This window comes from Sinocyclocheilus anshuiensis, unplaced genomic scaffold (genome assembly GCF_001515605.1).
Source record: "Sinocyclocheilus anshuiensis isolate Anshui unplaced genomic scaffold, SAMN03320099.WGS_v1.1 scaffold642, whole genome shotgun sequence".
Lineage (NCBI taxonomy): Eukaryota > Metazoa > Chordata > Actinopteri > Cypriniformes > Cyprinidae > Sinocyclocheilus > Sinocyclocheilus anshuiensis.
In genome coordinates this window covers 31,166-49,545 of record NW_015546039.1, presented here as the reverse complement: position 1 = coordinate 49,545, position 18,380 = coordinate 31,166, and the positions used below count along the sequence as shown (strand labels likewise).

At 36.2% G+C, this 18,380-nt stretch overlaps 2 protein-coding genes across 4 annotated transcripts in view; both read left to right on the top strand.

The window, feature by feature from the left end:
* The window catches only part of LOC107698886 (volume-regulated anion channel subunit LRRC8D-like), an 18,544-nt gene extending 13,427 nt beyond the window's left edge, over positions 1-5,117 (top strand). For all 3 annotated transcript variants that reach the window (XM_016500020.1, XM_016500021.1, XM_016500022.1), the window contains exon 2: positions 2,143-5,117. In XM_016500020.1, coding sequence (XP_016355506.1) covers positions 2,145-4,670 — 2,526 coding nt within the window. In that variant the 5' untranslated portion in view covers positions 2,143-2,144 and the 3' untranslated portion in view covers positions 4,671-5,117. The remainder of the gene's footprint in view (positions 1-2,142) is intronic.
* A 3,191-nt stretch (positions 5,118-8,308) lies between these two features.
* Positions 8,309-12,959, top strand: znf326 (zinc finger protein 326). Its single transcript, XM_016500018.1, has 13 exons — positions 8,309-8,589; positions 9,617-9,663; positions 9,787-9,859; positions 10,145-10,502; positions 10,591-10,756; positions 10,883-10,899; positions 10,967-11,012; positions 11,111-11,191; positions 11,698-11,846; positions 11,944-12,043; positions 12,209-12,339; positions 12,453-12,548; positions 12,637-12,959. The coding sequence occupies exons 1-13, from the start codon at positions 8,585-8,587 to the stop codon at positions 12,739-12,741; spliced, it is 1,374 nt and encodes a 457-aa protein (XP_016355504.1). The 5' UTR covers positions 8,309-8,584; the 3' UTR covers positions 12,742-12,959.
* Positions 12,960-18,380: the final 5,421 nt, after the last annotated feature.

The following is an 18,380-nucleotide window of genomic DNA, read 5'->3' as shown; positions in this document are numbered from 1 at the left end:
CCCAACTGCCTTAAGATCATTAACAAGCTCCTCCCGTGTAGTTCTGGGCTGATCCCTCACCTTTCTCATGATCATCTTTACCCCATGAGGCAAGATCTTGCACGGAGCTCCAGACTGAGGCCGATTGATGGTTGTTTTGTATTTCGTCCATTCCCGAATAATCGCACCAACAGTTGTCTCCTCCTCACCAAGCTTCTTGTTGATGATCTTGTAGCCCATTCCAGCCTTGTGCAGATCTACAATCTTGTCTCTATTTTTTCATGATTCTCTTATGAATATTTGAAATGGTCCTTTGTGTCACTGTCAGAGCGCTGGAGTTCGTCAGAAATAGAACGCGGCATCAGTTTACTGTCATGGATTTGTGTGTCGCGTTGCGCCGCATCCACAGCAGAGAACAGACTGGATTCTATTTGCTTTTGTCACTTCGCGCTGCTCGCGTCTGGTGTAGCCATGTTGTTTTGGTATTTGTGAACCTCCACTCAGAACAGGCCTCGCCATGGTCGACCAAAGAAGTTGAGTGCACGTGCTCAGCGTCATATCCAGAGGTTTTGTTTTCATAAAATATGAATTATTTAAAATATATAATTATATATAAAATAATTATATATTTTATAGAATAGAATAGAGTGTAACAATAAGACAAAATAATGGTGTATGGTGTTTAAACGAATCCATTTTTTAATTCAGATTTGTGTAAAATAATTATATTTTTTTAACATTTGCCAGTCTAGTTAAAAAATTTAATAAAATACAATTAAAAATGAAACATTGAACAATGTGGCTGTTTCACTTAATTTAAAATTCATTTATCACAGCAGAAATTATACAGTATGTGTGTTCTGTACTCTATATGGTGCATTTTGGTAAGTGTTGAATATTATACAGTATAGCACGCATACATATAATGTGCAGTTTACTGCAGAAATATTAAGAGTAGCCTTGAACAAATCTTGTGAACCATGAACAGTGTTTGGGAAATAGACGTATGAGTGCTGCTAGCATTGCTGCAGAGGTTGAAACGATGCCATCGTCCATTGCCGATGGCTGACAGCCATCACGATGTTAAGCTGACATCGTGATCAACCCACCCCCTCTCCCGCAATTCGCCGCATCCCAGTTCCGTGTTCGGAAAGGAAATGAAGTGTACTACGGAAACCCTAAAGGGAATAAATAGCCTACGAGATGGGAGGATAAAAAAAAAATATTTCAATACTTTTTCTTGCGATTATATAGTTGGGTAAGTATAGGCGACTGTATATAAATTGCAGGCATCAGGGAGCTGCTATTGAAACCGCTTTCGATTGCGCGCTCTCATTTTACTTTCACTTTTGAGATTTGCGATCACAAGGACTCTATATTATGGAGCGGCAGTACTTACCACACATTTGACAAGATTAGATGTTTGTCATTGGTGCTCAGGATCTGCAAATCATTCGCCATCTTCCTATCAGACATTTCTCCTTACTCTGTGTATGTGGTAAGTGAACTTTCATGTACTGTAATGCAACGGGCTACTGCTAGCAAGTGGCTAACCTTTTTAGTGGCTCCGTAGAACGCGTTATTTGTTTCACGCTTCGGGTACACCCCTAACCCCGCCCCGCTCCCCGATGTCATCGTCCATCACGATGTTTCACTGCAGACATAGTCCGATGCCAATTTGGTAGACATCGCCCAACCAAAATATATATTTATATATTCAGGTATTATACATATAAGATTTTAGTTATTAAATATCAGATCATTTGACGTCTTTGAGAAGGCAAAGTTAATTCAGGTCGTAAAATGTCATGTGGTGTGACTTCCCAAAAATAAATTAAATTTTTTTACCTTGGAAAAAAAATATAACTTTATAATAAATAAAAATTCACATGTGTACACTTCATGGTAAGACCACAGCACTTATTAAATTGAAAATTAAAGATGCTAAATTGAAAAAGATTAGTTTAATTAGTTTAATTAGATTAATTTGTTTTTCAAAGCTATATGAAATGAACATTAATACAGAGTAAATATATAAGTTGTTACATGTGTTTTTAATGAGATTTTTTTTTTTTAAGATTTGTCCTTTTCTCAGACACTCTTATTTGTCATTGATAATAATATATAATAAATACTTGTTTTTGTTTTTATGTCTTCATGTAGGAATGTTTACCCTCACAGAAGTTGCCTCTCTAAATGACATCCAGCCAACTTATCGGATACTGAAACCATGGTGGGACGTCTTTATGGATTACCTGGGTGTGGTCATGCTAATGCTGGCCATATTTGCCGGGACCATGCAGTTAACCAAAGATCAGGTGGTTTGCCTTCCTGTTCTGGAATCGTTGGAGGACCAAACCCCTGTGGCCACGGAAAGGCCACCAGAGAAAGCTCTTGGCCCAGGGACAGGAGGAGGCCATGTGACATTGGCAGCTGCACCTTTAGCAAGCAAAGAACAAACCGACAGTGTTGTCCAACACTTCCCACAGTCGTCTGCTGTCAAGCAACCTCAGCCTATGGGTTTACGAACAAATCTGGATTTTCAGCAGTATGTCTTTGTTAATCAGATGTGCTACCATGTTGCCCTTCCATGGTATTCAAAATACTTTCCATATCTAGCTCTCATTCACACTATTGTTCTCATGGTAAGCAGTAACTTTTGGTTCAAGTATCCAAAGACCAGTTCCAAAATTGAGCATTTTGTGTCTATTTTGGGCAAGTGTTTTGAGTCCCCTTGGACAACCAAGGCATTGTCTGAGACAGCCTGTGAAGACTCCGAAGAGAATAAGCAGAGATTGACTGGAGCCTCTACGTTACCAAAGCACTTTTCAACCAGCAGTGAGGAGGGAAGTCCAAATCAGTCCACACCCATGCTCGCAAAATCTAGCATTAAGTTTTCTGCAGAGAAGCCAGTCATTGAGGTTCCAAGTATGACTATACTTGATAAGAAAGATGGAGAGCAAGCTAAAGCACTTTTTGAGAAAGTGAGAAAGTTCCGCACACATGTCGAAGACAGCGACATGATCTACAAACTCTATGTAGCTCAAACAATAATAAAAACTGTAAAATTCATTCTGATTCTGTGCTACACCATGACCTTTGTCACGTCCATTAAATTCGACCATGATTGTGAGCCTGAAATTAAGCATTTAACTGGATACGCAAAATTTAAATGCACCCATAACATGGCTTTCATGTTGAAAAAACTCCTCGTTAGCTACATTGTCCTCATTTTTGTTTATGGCTTGGTTTGCATTTACACACTCTTTTGGCTGTTTAGACGGCCTCTTAAAGAGTACTCTTTTGAGAAAGTTCGAGAAGAAAGCAGTTTTAGTGATATCCCAGATGTGAAGAATGACTTTGCTTTCCTCCTACACATGGTGGACCAGTATGACCAATTGTACTCGAAACGTTTCGGTGTCTTTCTCTCAGAGGTAAGCGAGAACAAACTGCGGGAAATCAGCTTAAACCACGAGTGGACCTTTGAGAAACTACGCCAACACGTGACTCGCAATGCGCAGGACAAGCTTGAGCTGCATCTTTTTATGCTCTCGGGCGTTCCTGATGCGGTCTTTGACCTCACTGATTTAGAGGTCCTGAAACTAGAACTCATACCAGAGGCGCGTATCACAGCGAAAATCTCCCAGATGATCAACCTCCATGAGTTGCACTTTTACCACTGCCCCGCCAAAGTCGAACAGACTGCATTCAGTTTCCTGCGCGATCACCTCCGGTGCCTTCATGTCAAGTTTACGGACGTAGGAGAGATTCCCACTTGGGTTTACATGCTGAAGAACTTGAGAGAGCTTTACTTGGTGGGAAACTTGAACTCCGAGAATAACAAAATGATAGGATTAGAGTCCCTCAGGGACTTGAGGCATCTAAAGATCCTACATCTGAAGAGCAACCTTACCAAGATCCCGACTAACATTACGGACTTGTCACCCCACCTGATCAAACTTGTGGTTCACAATGATGGTACTAAACTCTTGGTGTTGAACAGCTTGAAAAAGATGATGAATCTTGGTGAACTGGAGCTGCACAATTGTGAACTGGAGCGGATACCGCATGCAATTTTTAGTTTGACCAACCTGCAGGAGTTGGACTTGAAATCGAACAATATCCGTACCATTGAAGAGGTCATCAGCTTCCAGCACCTCAAACGGCTTAACTGCCTCAAACTGTGGCATAATAAAATAATTTCCATTCCATTGTCCATAAGTCACGTAAAAAACCTAGAGTTCCTCTATCTGTCACATAACAAACTAGAGACCTTGCCTACCACCCTGTTCAATCTTCTTAAACTGAGATACCTCGATGTTAGCCACAACTCCATCGTAGTGATTCCTCCAGAGGTGGGGTTTCTCCAGAATCTACAGCACTTTGCCATCACAGGAAACAAGGTGGAAGTGGTACCCAAGCAGCTGTTCAAATGCACAAAGTTGCGTACCCTATCCCTTGGGCACAATTGCATCTCGTTGCTGCCAGAGAAAATCGGGCAGTCGCTGCAGCTGACTTATCTTGAGCTGAAGGGGAACTGCCTGGATCGCCTGCCCACACAGCTTGGCCAGTGCCGACTCTTGCGCCGAAATGGCCTCATTGTGGAAGACCACCTTTTTGATTCACTGCCCCTAGAGGTCAAAGAGAGCATAAGTCAGGAAACCAGTGCTAATTTTGCTAACGGAGTATAAGTGTGGATCAGAAAAAAACCTGGCAAGATGGTTTTCTGAGTGAACGGAACCAGAGTGCGCAAAAGGCAGTGTTCAGTACTTCTGTTTGTTTTTCTTTTTTTTAAAAAACCTTTGTTGTTTTATCCAGGACTGTGGGCATGAATGAATGTTCTGTGTGTAAGGAATGAGTCCAGTATCAAAACTTATGTTAACATTCAATGTCATTTTGTTGGACAGGCCAAAACAAATGGCCGGCAAGCCAATATAAACGTTTGTGAATTTTAACTATGCTTAGTGCACAGAATTCTTGAGAATTATTCAAATGTTTGAGAAGATTATGCCTATCTGCATGGGTTTTTGTTCTTTTAAAATGTTTTTTGTTTGTTTTTATCATTTGCCCATGTTACAGTGGAAGTATAATTCAGATCACTTTTGTTTTCTGTTCATTTTCAGTAGCATTCATGTTAACATTTTCACCAGCTGTTATCCGCACAGTCTGCATCACATGCATTGTGTATTGTGGTGCCATTAATGATTGTATTTATTGTTTGGGAGAACCCAGAACAACTGACATTTTATTATAAAGTTAATCACAACTACTGTACTCGACTATAAGTGGTAAAAGAAACAAGTGAAAAAGTCTCCCTGGAATTCCTCAAAAAGGAATTCTCATTTGGGTTTAGATAAAAGTGCGCTAAAGTCATTTAAGATGTGCTCTGAAGTGTTTAAGAAACTGAATGTTTGCATTGATACAAAGTTATATCCGTCAAAGATTCAATCAAACAGTATATTTTATACCTCAGTTACTATCTGTTTGATCGTTTTTTTTAATGAAACTGTCCACCTATTCAATGTCTATTAACCAAAATACTTGGAACTGAATAGCAATGTTTGTTGATGCAGTGCAATGCACAAGATACCTTTAGTCTGTGCAAGTTTTGGGAATAAAATAGCCTTTTCCTTCTTAACATCATCTTTTCATGTGGGTTACAGAAGTGATGCATAAGTTATGTTGACCTCATTTGACTTGTGCATGTTTTGTATATAACACCATATGATGGGACAGACTTGTGTGTATACACTGCATGGTCCTTAATGCTCAAAACCTCCAGTAGACATGTATTGGTAAATTGCCCTGATATATATATATTCTAACATCATATGTTAGCCTGTAACTGTGTATGATTACCATCTGTTTTACTGTTAGCCCTTACTGGCTAGTAAAAGTAATGAAAATGCTTGCATTGTGTGAATCACTGTTATAAGTTACCTTGCTCTGTCTGCGCTGTGCATGCCCATGCAGTAGGCTTTTGAGGCAAATGCACAAAAAAGCGACTTGCCAGATGTTAAGTATCGATATTCACGCCAATGCTGGAATTACGTGTTAGATGTCCCTAACCTGAACATTTGTTGTTTCATTTTTCTTGACAATGTAACAAATCTATCATAAATTAATAAAACATGGTCAAGATTTAATAGTTGTTTTATAGTTGAATAAAAAAATAAAGATTGTTGTCATTTACTCATCCTAATGTCATTCCAGACATCTAGACAACCTGTATGAAAGAATGAAAGTTGTTTGGATCACAATGACTTTTAGATTTTTTTCATTTAATTTTTTATTTCATTTAAATGTTTGTATTTTATTTCATGTGTGTTAAGTTCTACAGAAGGAAGTCATACAGGTTTGAAATAACATTAGGGTGAGTAAATGAAGACAGAATTTAAATTTGGTAAACTATCCCTTGTAAGGTAGCATGCTATAATAACATAAATGGTTTCACTGTTGCACCCTAAAACTCCTTAACCATTTCCTTATTTTATTTTAAGCCAGTAATTTGTATGAAGAGGAAGTGCAATTGTTCTCTTGAAAAGTAAAGGGTATCCATAATATTTAGCTGCTTTAATTAATCGTTGACATATATTAAGTGGTGTTTGCTTCAAAGCATTCAATTGTTTATGAAAGTTTTCAATAGATTGGATGGTATTTAATTTACCTGTAGTGTACATGAATTGCAGGGTTAATAGTAATTGAATAATTTGGATTTGAACGTCTATTGTATTTTTGTTTTGTTTTGTTTATTAAAACGAATACAATTTCGAACAAATGTTTGTTTTTGACCTATTTGCATTTCACAGAAGAGTTGTCTAGTCATTTTGTGGAATTACACTTCCCACACTGTTATATTTGTCCTACTGAAATGCTGCAGGGTCTGACCTGTAATTGGTATCTTTGTGACCCCTCAAGAATCGTGATGTCGTGCCAGATGAGGCTTGAAAATTATTTTCGATACATGTGTGACTAACAATAATTATAACCACATATGAATCTAAAGATGAGTTTCAATGTTTTGAGTGACTTTAAATTCGATTACTATATAGGTTTTGTACAATTAACTATTTGTTGGTTCTGTTTGATGTTTGGAATGAACGTTTGTTCATTTATGTAGAGATTTATTAATTTATGTTCCATTTCTATAACCTACTAATAGTTTTACTATGATGTACCTGATTTGAAATGATTCCACCATAAAAAATACATCGTGTCCATTCAGGTGCATAAAACACTTATTGTTCATTCCGACTGAGTACTTATTTTCAGAATAAAGGAAATGTTTTATTTTTCAGCAAGCTACTTTAAGGTGTATTGCTCTTCAGCCTTGAATGTAGCCTGATACCGCATCCCTTCATGGTTAGCCTTTCCGGTTTTGATGGAAAGGAGAATGAATTTAGTCTGCTTTGCTCCTAATCACGTTTTGATTGAAAGGATGTTAAATTTGCAACTTGCAATTTTGAATATAATAAATACATTGAAAATACATATCTTGGTGTCTGTGTTGTTTGAAATTATAAAATGTTAATTACAGCAGTGGTTCTTAATTCTGGTCCTATGGGACCCCTGCTCTGCACAATTTGTATGTCTCCCTTATCTGGCACACTCAGTTCAGTTCATGGAGTCTCTCCAAACAAGCTGATGATCAGAATCAGGTATGTTAGGTAAGGGGGACATGCAAAATTTGCAGCGCTGGGGTGCACAGGTCCAGGATTAAGAACTACTGCAATACAGGAACTAAAAGCTAACCTATGAGGAGGTAAAATCATTTAAGAGATATAATGTGCAATATAACTTTTAGTATGTATAGAGTTATATTAGTATAGTATTTCAAAATAAGAGCCTTTAATAAATCAAATCTCAATATCAAAACGTAGCCTACCGAAACAATTTTCCCCACGAAATGTCGTGGTTCTGGAATATTCAGTGCAATCCTTGCACAGTGGTTTAGGTTTGAGCTTCCTCTAGTGGTGAAGGACAACGTCTTGAAAGTGTTACAAATATTATTTTGCTGCTCTAAATGAATGAATGACAATCTGATACCACAAAGGGGCGAAGTTTGTCTCTGAGTGGTTATGTAACATAATTCTCATTGAACTATTCAATGTGAATATGTACGATATAATGGACATTGTTACTCTCTGACAGGTGTTAATTGTTCAACTGAAGGTGCTGATGCTAAAAAAAAGATACGGCATTGTCACGTGGTACCAGTAACCTTTCACAGTGCTGATCAGGACAGACCAAACAGCTGTTTGTGATTACTGGAAAAGTCGTGTATTTAATCATTTAGTTTAGATTCATTACTAAGGCTGTATCAATCCGATTATATAGGCCTATTTTATAGTACAAATGCCTTCAGTGAGACCAAAAGTATGTGAATGGGCCCGAATAAGGGGGCGCCTCTGTGTATGTTTGGTTTGTGAACCACTAGCGCCCTCTGGAGGAAGACAACTTTCATTAGGAAATAGTTATGAAGAAGCAGAATTGTTGTCGCAAACCAGCTCTAAAGTTTCCTGACACCGTTTCGTTTGTTTCTAGCGGGAAATGATTTCAGTGACACCTGCTTTAATTTAACGCGGTAGGACTGATTGACTCGTTTATGTGGTAAGTGAGGCGTCCTTTATGTTGCATTTAGAAATAACGTCACTTTTGTTGAAAAAGAATCGGCGAAACGGAAAAATTGGTACGTTTTAAATGAGGACTGAGTTCAGTGTTTACAATTCCTTGAAAAGGCATTTAGACTTGTTTAGTTAATCACTAAATGTTATGTTTTTGGTTTGCATAAATGTGCATAATACTTGTGTGCAAAAAATAAAATAAAAATAAAAAATAAAAGGTTTTAAATGACCATGCCAGCATGCCAGATAATGTAACATTTCCCACACCACAAAACACACGGATTTTGGTTAAATAAAAGTAAGAATCGATGGTGCAAAATGGATGTAAATACATCAAGGTGTTCTGATTCAATCTGACAAGTAAATCTTAAACAGAGTATCCGAACACAAGGGCAAAATGAACACTGGAGTGTTGATTGTCTTGCAAAGACCCATTCATAGAGTAGCTTATATGTGTCACTGTTTGTGCTGTCTACAAGTGTTTTATGACAAACCTGAACAACTTTACTGGTACGAAACTGGGACATATCTTTAATTCTGCTTGCATTGCTGGAAAACTGTTCAAACGATTATTGTGGATTAGGCCTAAATACTCACACATTATTTTGTGTTTTATTACATGAACATTATAATACCAAACATGGAAAAGAACATGGACCTTTTTCCACAGACTGTGGTGAAGCATTTCCGCAACACTTAAAACTGTAAATTTGAGCTTTCACGTTTTTATTTATTATTATTTCATCTCCCATTTATGGCATGACATTTTTTTTGTAAAATAAATGGTCTCCTATTTACCTATATAGAAGTTTACCCTGCCTGATCATTATATATTGGCCATTAAAAAAAGTATTCGTTGACTTCTAAATTCAGTAATTTACAGTAACCGTCAGCTAAAATATGGAGTCAGTACTTGCTAGTATTATTTTATGTTTAATCAAAGACTATAGAATACCTTAATGGGACTTTGGTTTAATCACGGCTTTAATTATGACATACAATCTGTTTTTAAGGACTTACTATGAGGATGAAATGTTCCCATCATCAGCTGACAATTCAGGTAATTTAATCCTCACTCTTATATTGCTACATTGTTATACTTCTGTCTTGTACTTGTTGTTTCTGAATGAGGTACATTCTCTTAGCATTCTCAAATAATCACTTTCACTTGTCAAATGCCCAGGGAAATGCTACAGTCAGCCATTATTTGGATCGTTTGCATCCTCTGAGTCCTTGGAGACCAAAAGCTCTGACAGGTAAGAATTGTCAGAGGATCTTCCTTGTGCTTTGTTGAGGAGGCAACAGGAACAGCTCTCCTATATAAAATGTTGGAGATCTTTAACATATTAATTTTAAAAGTAATTTATTTGGTAACACTTTGCAAAAAACAAACAACAAAAAAACTTATTTTAAATATAAAAATGTTATAAATTTAATAAAGATGTTTAAATATGTATGCTTAATGATATATATTTTATTATATAAGTTAATTAAAAAATATTCAATCTTACTGTAACGCGCTACTATTCATTTTTCATCAGTTATGGTGCCTATGAATCTTTTGGACTTGGGTCCTTGAACACTGAAGATGCAGATAGCGTTTTTGATAATTCTAATGGAGGGTACAGTGACACCTGTTCATCCACCTGGGGTGCAGGCGTCTTGTCAAACTGGGACAGGCCCTTCGTCATGTCTTCCCAAAGGTCCAGGTCTCCGTTTTTGGACAGCGGCAGAGAGAGTCAATACTCAACATCCAACCTCTCCGATTACTCCAGCCTGTACTCTCCTTCACACTCTCGGTCAGCGCCGATTGGCTCACGGGGCAGAGACATGCACCCATACGTGCACAGAAACTACCGCGGAAGAGGTGCTGTTGTACCTGAGGCCAAAGGACAAGATGTAGGTGTACGTCTGGTGTCTAGTTTATTTATTGAGCAAAAGTAATGACTTTCATTGTTAAATGTTCTCTATCTATTCTCTTCCACAGTGCTCTAGTCAGAACCCGTCTATTTGCATAGAGAGTTACTACTCAAAATCAGCTGCTTTGGTGTTTCGAGGGACCAAGAGGAAGATGATGGAACCAGTACCTCCTTGCAAGATGGTTAAAAAAAAGAGGATAGTAAGAGCAACTCCCAGCATAATCCGCATTGTGGGTATGTGATGCGCTGCTTTGATAGACCAAACATGATTTAAAAATGGACAAATTGTCGCACTTTCTTTACTGGATTTTTCAAGAATGTTGACTTTTATATTGATGCTTTTTTTTGTTATTTTTTTAGGACCACACATTTCAAAGGTAAGAATTCGCAATCAAAGATGCCTCAAAATCAGTCCTGTGATACTAGAGTTTGTCTTTTCTACAGGACAGTTGTATTTCTTCCGAAACCAAGGAAATAAATAAAGAGCATGGTATGGCTTTTATATTCTATTGTTTATTAAATTGGAAAAAAAAAAGTTGTATCTCACAGCATAATTCAATGCAAGCATGGTTTAATATTTGAGTGCAGAGCTTGGTAAGAAAGTTCGAGCCAGAGAGAAGCGCAGAAGACGACGAGAGAAGAATCATGAAAAATATGGAGAGAAGCTCATTACACAGAATGAAATATTTCAAGCCTTTATTTCTTGAAATGTTGATGATTATGGCTTACAGATAATGAAGACCCAAAATTCAGTGTCTCAGAAAATTAGAATATGCTTTCCATTATTGAACTTTTTCACAATATTCTAATTTTCTGAGACATTGAATTTTGGGTTTTCATTACCTGTAAGCCATAATCATCAAAATTGTATTGACTTTTTTCATGATATTCTAATTTTTTGAGATGTACCTGTATATATACACACTCTCTCTCTCTCTCTATATATATATTATTTGAGGCAGAACTTGATGATAACTTCTGCAGTATTCCTTTTAGAAGCAGAGACATGTTGACTTGTGAAATGTAAAAAGGCTAAAGAATTTAAATTTGCTTGATACTACAAAATATTTCAAAGTAAGCATTAATGAATTAAATAAATACGTTTAGCAGTAAATGTCAAGGTAAATGCAAATTTCTGTCACTTTAGTATTCTTAGCATGTTATTTTTCTTTTTAGGTGGGCTTTTACATGTGCTTTTTGTAAATTCCACACATTTGAAGATAAAGACATTGAGAAACACTTTGGAAGCACGTATCACAGAGAGACTCTTGACTATATACGACGGCAAGCCAAATTTGATGACAAGGTCATCAGTTTTTTGCATGTAAGACTTGTTAAATGTTTTTTTTTTTCTTGATGTGTTAGTCTGGATTTTTATTATATTTGTTGATGTACATTTACCCCATTCTAATATTGCACAGGATTGCATGTTTCACAAGTTTCATAAAACTGTCTCTACCCTACACAAACTTAAGTTTTCCTGTGGACGAAGCAAAGATGAATGGGCAAAGATAATGGAAGGTATGACTCTGCTCAAGCCAACATCACATAAATATGCATAATATGATAAACCAATATACCGATGTACAAGTATTTTTTGAACACTTGATGCTTTGAGGCTTTATCATCTTGCATACTACAAAGACAAATACTGACAGACTCTATTTAAACTTCTTGTTCTTACAGGGGTGACAGAAGATGACTACATGAGAAGGATGGAGGTGGTTTACTGTGTTGCATGTGACATTCACATTCCTGCGGTTTTCAGCTCTGTACAGCAACATCTTCATTCACTCACTCACCTTAAGAGCAAAGAGGTAACATGACTCTCTCCTCTCTTCTCTAAATATCACGAACTGTCGTTTTCATCTTATATATGGCCTTTTTCTCATTTTGTTTGTATATCTTGTTTTTTTTTTCACTCTCAAAGGCTTATAAGGAGCAGTTAAAAAGAGACAGCGTGGTCACAGCTAAAGCAATAATAAATAATGAGAATGTGAAGGTGCGCTATGAGAAGTACATGAAGGTAATGACATTTGTGGCATATTGGAACACATTTAGAAAACAAGGTTTTTTTGAAACAATATTTAATGGGATATGGTTTTGTTTTACAGGGAGAGGACCCATTTGCAATCGATGCCAATGACACAAGTTCTGATTCTCAGGATCCTGAGAAATCTGACGAGGCAGAGGAAGACGAAGAAAATAGTGACTCATAATAATGGACAAAGGAGTACTGAATGGAGAAAAAGAAACAAGAGGAAAGGACTCTTTCTACTGTACTTTCTTGTTCTATAACTTAAAATGGTAATTCACATGACCTTGCAACACAAAAGGCATAAGAATAATTTTGAGTTCGTAATTGTTTCACATTGATCCGCACAAGTGTAGGCTAGTTTTCCTCTGATAAAGTGTAGGCATTTTCCTCCTCCTTTTTTTTAATTTTTTTTATTGTTGTATTCACAGTGCCGCCTGAGATTAATTCTGTCTACTAGGGCCATGTTATACTGTGTTTGTAGTATCTGTGTGGGTTTGTAGTAACAATGTTTAGCCACTGTTCCGAACGTTAAACTTTACAGCTGTATATTTAAAAGCAGATGTTACATTTTGTTCCCTTTAATATTTGGGATTGGAAATGTGCCTTTTCACTGTTTGTTTTGAGATAGGATGGTGTGTTGACCATTAAATTTTCACTTTAAACTAGATGTGCTTGCTGTGAGAATATATTTAACAGCTTTAATTATTCATTTTACCCATTAGAACTGTATGTATGACTTTTTTGCAAGAAGAATACTGGCACCAGCTACACTGGAAGTCCCTCTACTGGAGGAAACAGATAATAACATCTCTGAGCAACTTTAAAATGAAATATCTGTATGGGATGAAATCAAATTGGTTTGAAACATGAGGCTATATCAGTAGGACTATTGACACACTGTATATAAGAAATTGACTTCCCATCATAAATGTTGCGTGCAATAACAAAATAGCACGATTGCAATTCATTCTTATTTTGTTCTTTTATAAGTAGGCCTATATAAGGAACCAATAAGGCCAGTAGTTTTCAGCCTAAACAGTATAAGGTTTAAACTTTAAAGCGTTGACTATATCTGCAAGAACCAATGACGTTTGAGAACATTTTCCGCCTTTTTCCCTTTGATGGTTTCAAGCGTGCTTTAAGCTTAGCTAATGTAAACAACAAACGGATTTTCTGTCTGAAAAGCAAGAAAGAGGAAAAGCTTTTGAGTGAATTACGACTAAGATTTAGGTCTGCTTTTCACACAAAGCTTGAATACATTAAGAAAACGTAGGATCACCCACACGAATCATATGGGCAACTTTTATTCTGTACAGTACGTAGCCCACTTTTTGTAGCATGGCAGTCAATCATCATCACCTCAACAACTTGTTTCATGGATGAAAACGGGTTTAGAGAGACATGAAGGTGAGTAAATGGGATTAGTAATTGTTTTCTCTTGTTCTGGGGCACACAATAAATTCCTGATTAATTTGCTGTTTCCATACCCTTAATCAGGGATTTTCAGTCCATTAATCGAAACTACAATTACCAAAAGGACCCCACAAAACTCAATACTGAAAATTATATATAACAATTAGACAAGACAATTAAATAATTAGACAATCATTTTGCTGCGTGTGTTATTGTGCTGATATTTTAAGGACTACCGTGGACAGCTGATTCTTCATATTCTTGTATATATATATATATATATATATATATATATATACTGTATATATATTCTTTTTTTTTAATATCTTGATATCTTGCCATTAATAAACATTAATGATTTCTCGCAAGCATTTTAATTTTTTTTATCAATCCAGGAACATTTTCCAGGGACTACCGTGGACAGCTGATTCTTCATATTCTGTGGTGATCAGTTCACAGCAGTGATAGAAATTAATCTTTTCCGATAAGTTTACATTTATTTTTTACCTTTTATGGGCATTTTTTTTACCTTTATACAGCCATTTTTTTCTAAAAGTGTGCATCACCTTTAGAGTCAAATTTTTACATTTAATCAGTCAATTAGAATAAGACATTTGGGCTGTTAGCAAGCAAATGAAATCAGTATTGACAAAATGTATCTTTGCAATGCAAAGGAAACACAGAAGCTACATTAGAAGGGGCATTTAGATGTATCTACACACTGTTTAATGCAGCTCAGAGGAACATGGAATACCTGCAGTTACAAATGCATGAATAATGTTTTGATATTTTAAATATATATATATATATATATATATATATATATATTATTATTTTTTTTTTAATATCTTGATATCTTGCCATTAATAAACATTAATGATTTCTCACAAGCATTTAACATTTTTTTATTAATCCAGGAAAATATTCCAGATAAATTTATAAAAATAGGCTATCATACAATATTGATATTTATCATGATATTCATTTACCATTAATGGGAAAGGAAATGCGTTCCACATGTTTGTTAGACCTTGAGAATATAACTTTGTTCACAATGAAATTCCACAGAGGAGCTACGTTTTAATGTAGGGCCCCATGAAATGCATTTTATTTTTCCCTAAATTCTGTTTTCCATTTGATTTCTTATGGATTCTGTTTTATGATTCAGTACAAACGTATAAAAAAAATGGTGTCTAGTGAAATGAATTAATAAAACTTTAACAATTTAATTAATCCTTTAAAATGTAATCAAATGAAAATCAATTGCAAAACTTTTTTTTTTAATTTTTTAAATTTTTTATCAGACATGATGCTGCACAACAGAACTGTATAAATTAATAATAATAAAAAATAACTTGGTTGCATGCTATTCCTTAAAAATAATAATAATATTATTATTATTACTTTGAGAATTGCATTGATGTTTGAAATTATTTTAAAAATTAAAAGATACTTTAAATGAAGTTAAAACCGCCAGCAGGTGGCAGCAAGTCACTGTTAATAAGTCATTGCGATTGAACCGAATCATTTAAATGGTTGATTCATTCAGGAACCAAACACCGTCATGTTGCTCAGAGACGCAAAACAGTGCTGTGGCTTTGTTTGGAATGATTTTTCTTGGCGAAATAGAACAAAAGCAGGCAATATGGTGTCCAAAACGTAAGTCTCTTAATAATAACTTCTTGTTTATTGAATAAAATCAATATCACATTTGTAATCATGCTGATTTTTGGAGAAAAAAACGGCACTCTTCATGTGATATTGATTAACTATATGAAATTATACATTTTCTGCCCCATATATTGAATTTTGTGATCATTCTAAATCAGGGGTCTCCAACCTTTTTGTGAGTGAGGGCTCCCTGAAGGGATAAAATAGTCTTAAGGGCTACTTGTTTGATATACTCCAATATATATATATATATATATATATATATATATGACCGATATGTGTTTTTCAGGGCTGATGCCGATTCCGATTATTACAGATCAAGTAGACTGATAACCGATATTTTGAACCAATATATACTGTATGTCTGGAATTTTTTAAATTTTTTATCAGACATGATGCTGCACAACAGAACTGTATAAATTAATAATAATAAAAAATAACTTGGTTGCATGCTATTCCTTAAAAATAATAATAATATTATTATTATTACTTTGAGAATTGCATTGTAGTATACAGTAGTAATATATTCAGTTATAATTTCAAGTTAAACCGGACTTTTATTTTGACGGTTTGTCGTGAAGGTCTTTCAGTTTTAGTTTTAGTTTCAGCATGTATTTGATGGTACTTTTTCTCAAATGAAACTGCATAAAGCTGATGAAGTGACTCTCAGAGCAGCTCTGAAGATGAAGTGCATGTGTTCATGTCCTCATATATTGAGACGCAGATGCTGAAAACACCGCGAGTCACGTGTGTTTGAGTTGGGTATCAGATGAAACTACTCCACGCATTCACATAGACACAGAACATGCAGACTTATTAGCGACATGCACTGGTTGCTGTAACATTTATTTCTGTTGTGTGATAGGATGTTAGATTAATCCATATTGAGTAAAAATGTCCAGAGCTTATCATCATTATTAACATTAATTTTATCATAATCTCGATATGATATAATTTATCGCCCGATGCTAATTTAGGCTATTTATAGAATTATACACGTTTATAGAACGTGCTTGTCGGGCGACTCAGAGACTCCATGCGGGCTATCAGGTGCCCACGGGCACCACGTTGGTGACCACTGTTCTAAATGCATTTTAATAGACTGAATCATGCAGTGAAAGAACACACTTTAAATGCATACGCACACTAGTCAAACCCACTACATCACGTAATGTATGCATGCACTCTGTAGGTGTGTTTTGTTAGGTTTTTTGTGATATATTCGATAATGTCAAATCACACAACGTTAAAACAACAATTACGATATATATCGCACACCCCTATTCTTTATATTGGGTGGAAAAGCTGTCAATCTGAGTGGGCCAGTGCCACCCTGGCCCTTATGTAGCCTCGTCACTGCTGCACAGAGGCTTGCCTACCAGTAACCTCAATTTAGACTTGGCAAGCCTGCTTGTAATGGTCTGCCTGTGAAGGTCATGATACTAGTTGTCTGAAATCTTTTCGTCTGCTCCAGTGTTTTAAGGGGCCTCTGCCTGACGCTTATCAGATCTGACAGAGAGGGCTGTTATGGCAATCCCATCATACTGAGGTCACAGGTTACTTTATAAGAAGCATCATTTGTTTCTTTGCATCATGCTACAATAGTCAGTTTAAAATTCACTGTGTCTGCTGGAGACAGACGCCATGTTTATAGAATAGAGACATAAAGTGTCTGTTTTGACATTGCTAACCCACTAATGAGACTGGGACTCAACCTGAGGTGGGTACAGTAGTAGGTAAATTTAAAAAGTGACAAAACCTTATTACTTTAATTACTGTTGACACTGAAGCACTGTGACTCATTATTAGGTCTGAAATGACACAAATTAACAATGGAAACACATTTGCCTTACAGAAAAAATAGAAATAAAAACAAAACTGCTATAAAAATCCTATTACTATCACTATTCTGTAAGGGAAACAGGTCAATTTAGCTCAAAGGGAATCATTTATGATTTTATAGGGAATTTGGACAGATATTAAATGCACCAGTTCAGCTAAAATCTGTAGGTACTTGCGTTGCCTGTGTAAGGGGTTCCCTTGTCCTCATTGCAGAAAAGAGGGTTTCCCGAGGTTTCTGATTGGCTGGAAGTTGAGTAGTCGTTGAAGTGATGTCTTGGGAAGCCAATGGTTGGCCGTTGGCTGAAGATGCAGAATTGTGGGCTGGTTGAAGTTTTGAGGTGGTCACAGACTCGAGGTGAACTCGGAGACATGGTGTTGCGGCAAAACTTAACTCAGAACACGAAACTTTCAACGGAAAAGAAATTAAAGTAGAAGAATAGAAGTAACGAGACTAGATGGTTTTTCTTCTCATCGTGGCTAAGTAGCAGCGGGCGTGCAGGCTGAAGCACGCTGGAACGGCGCTCAAAGAATTCACGGGTTCAAATTCAAATTCGAAATTTTCAAATTCAAAAACAGTGGCAAAAAGCATGACTAAAAGCGATGACTAAAAGCATAATTTGATAGTGTCCTGAGTATTTGGCTGTTGGACACATCCCAAATGGTGTCTTGACCAATTAGACATCGTCTTAGCTCGGGGTGTTGCAGTGTTTCTCCTCCCAACACATAAATCAACATGTTATCTTATCAGTCACATGGTCCGAATTTTCCCGCTCTTGCAGAATATAATTTGGACATGAGTTCTATAACCAGAATATAATGTATTTTACAGAATATTGATTGATAGAAACGTTTAAAGCATGAATTTTCAAACTCGTACATACCCAAAATGAATAT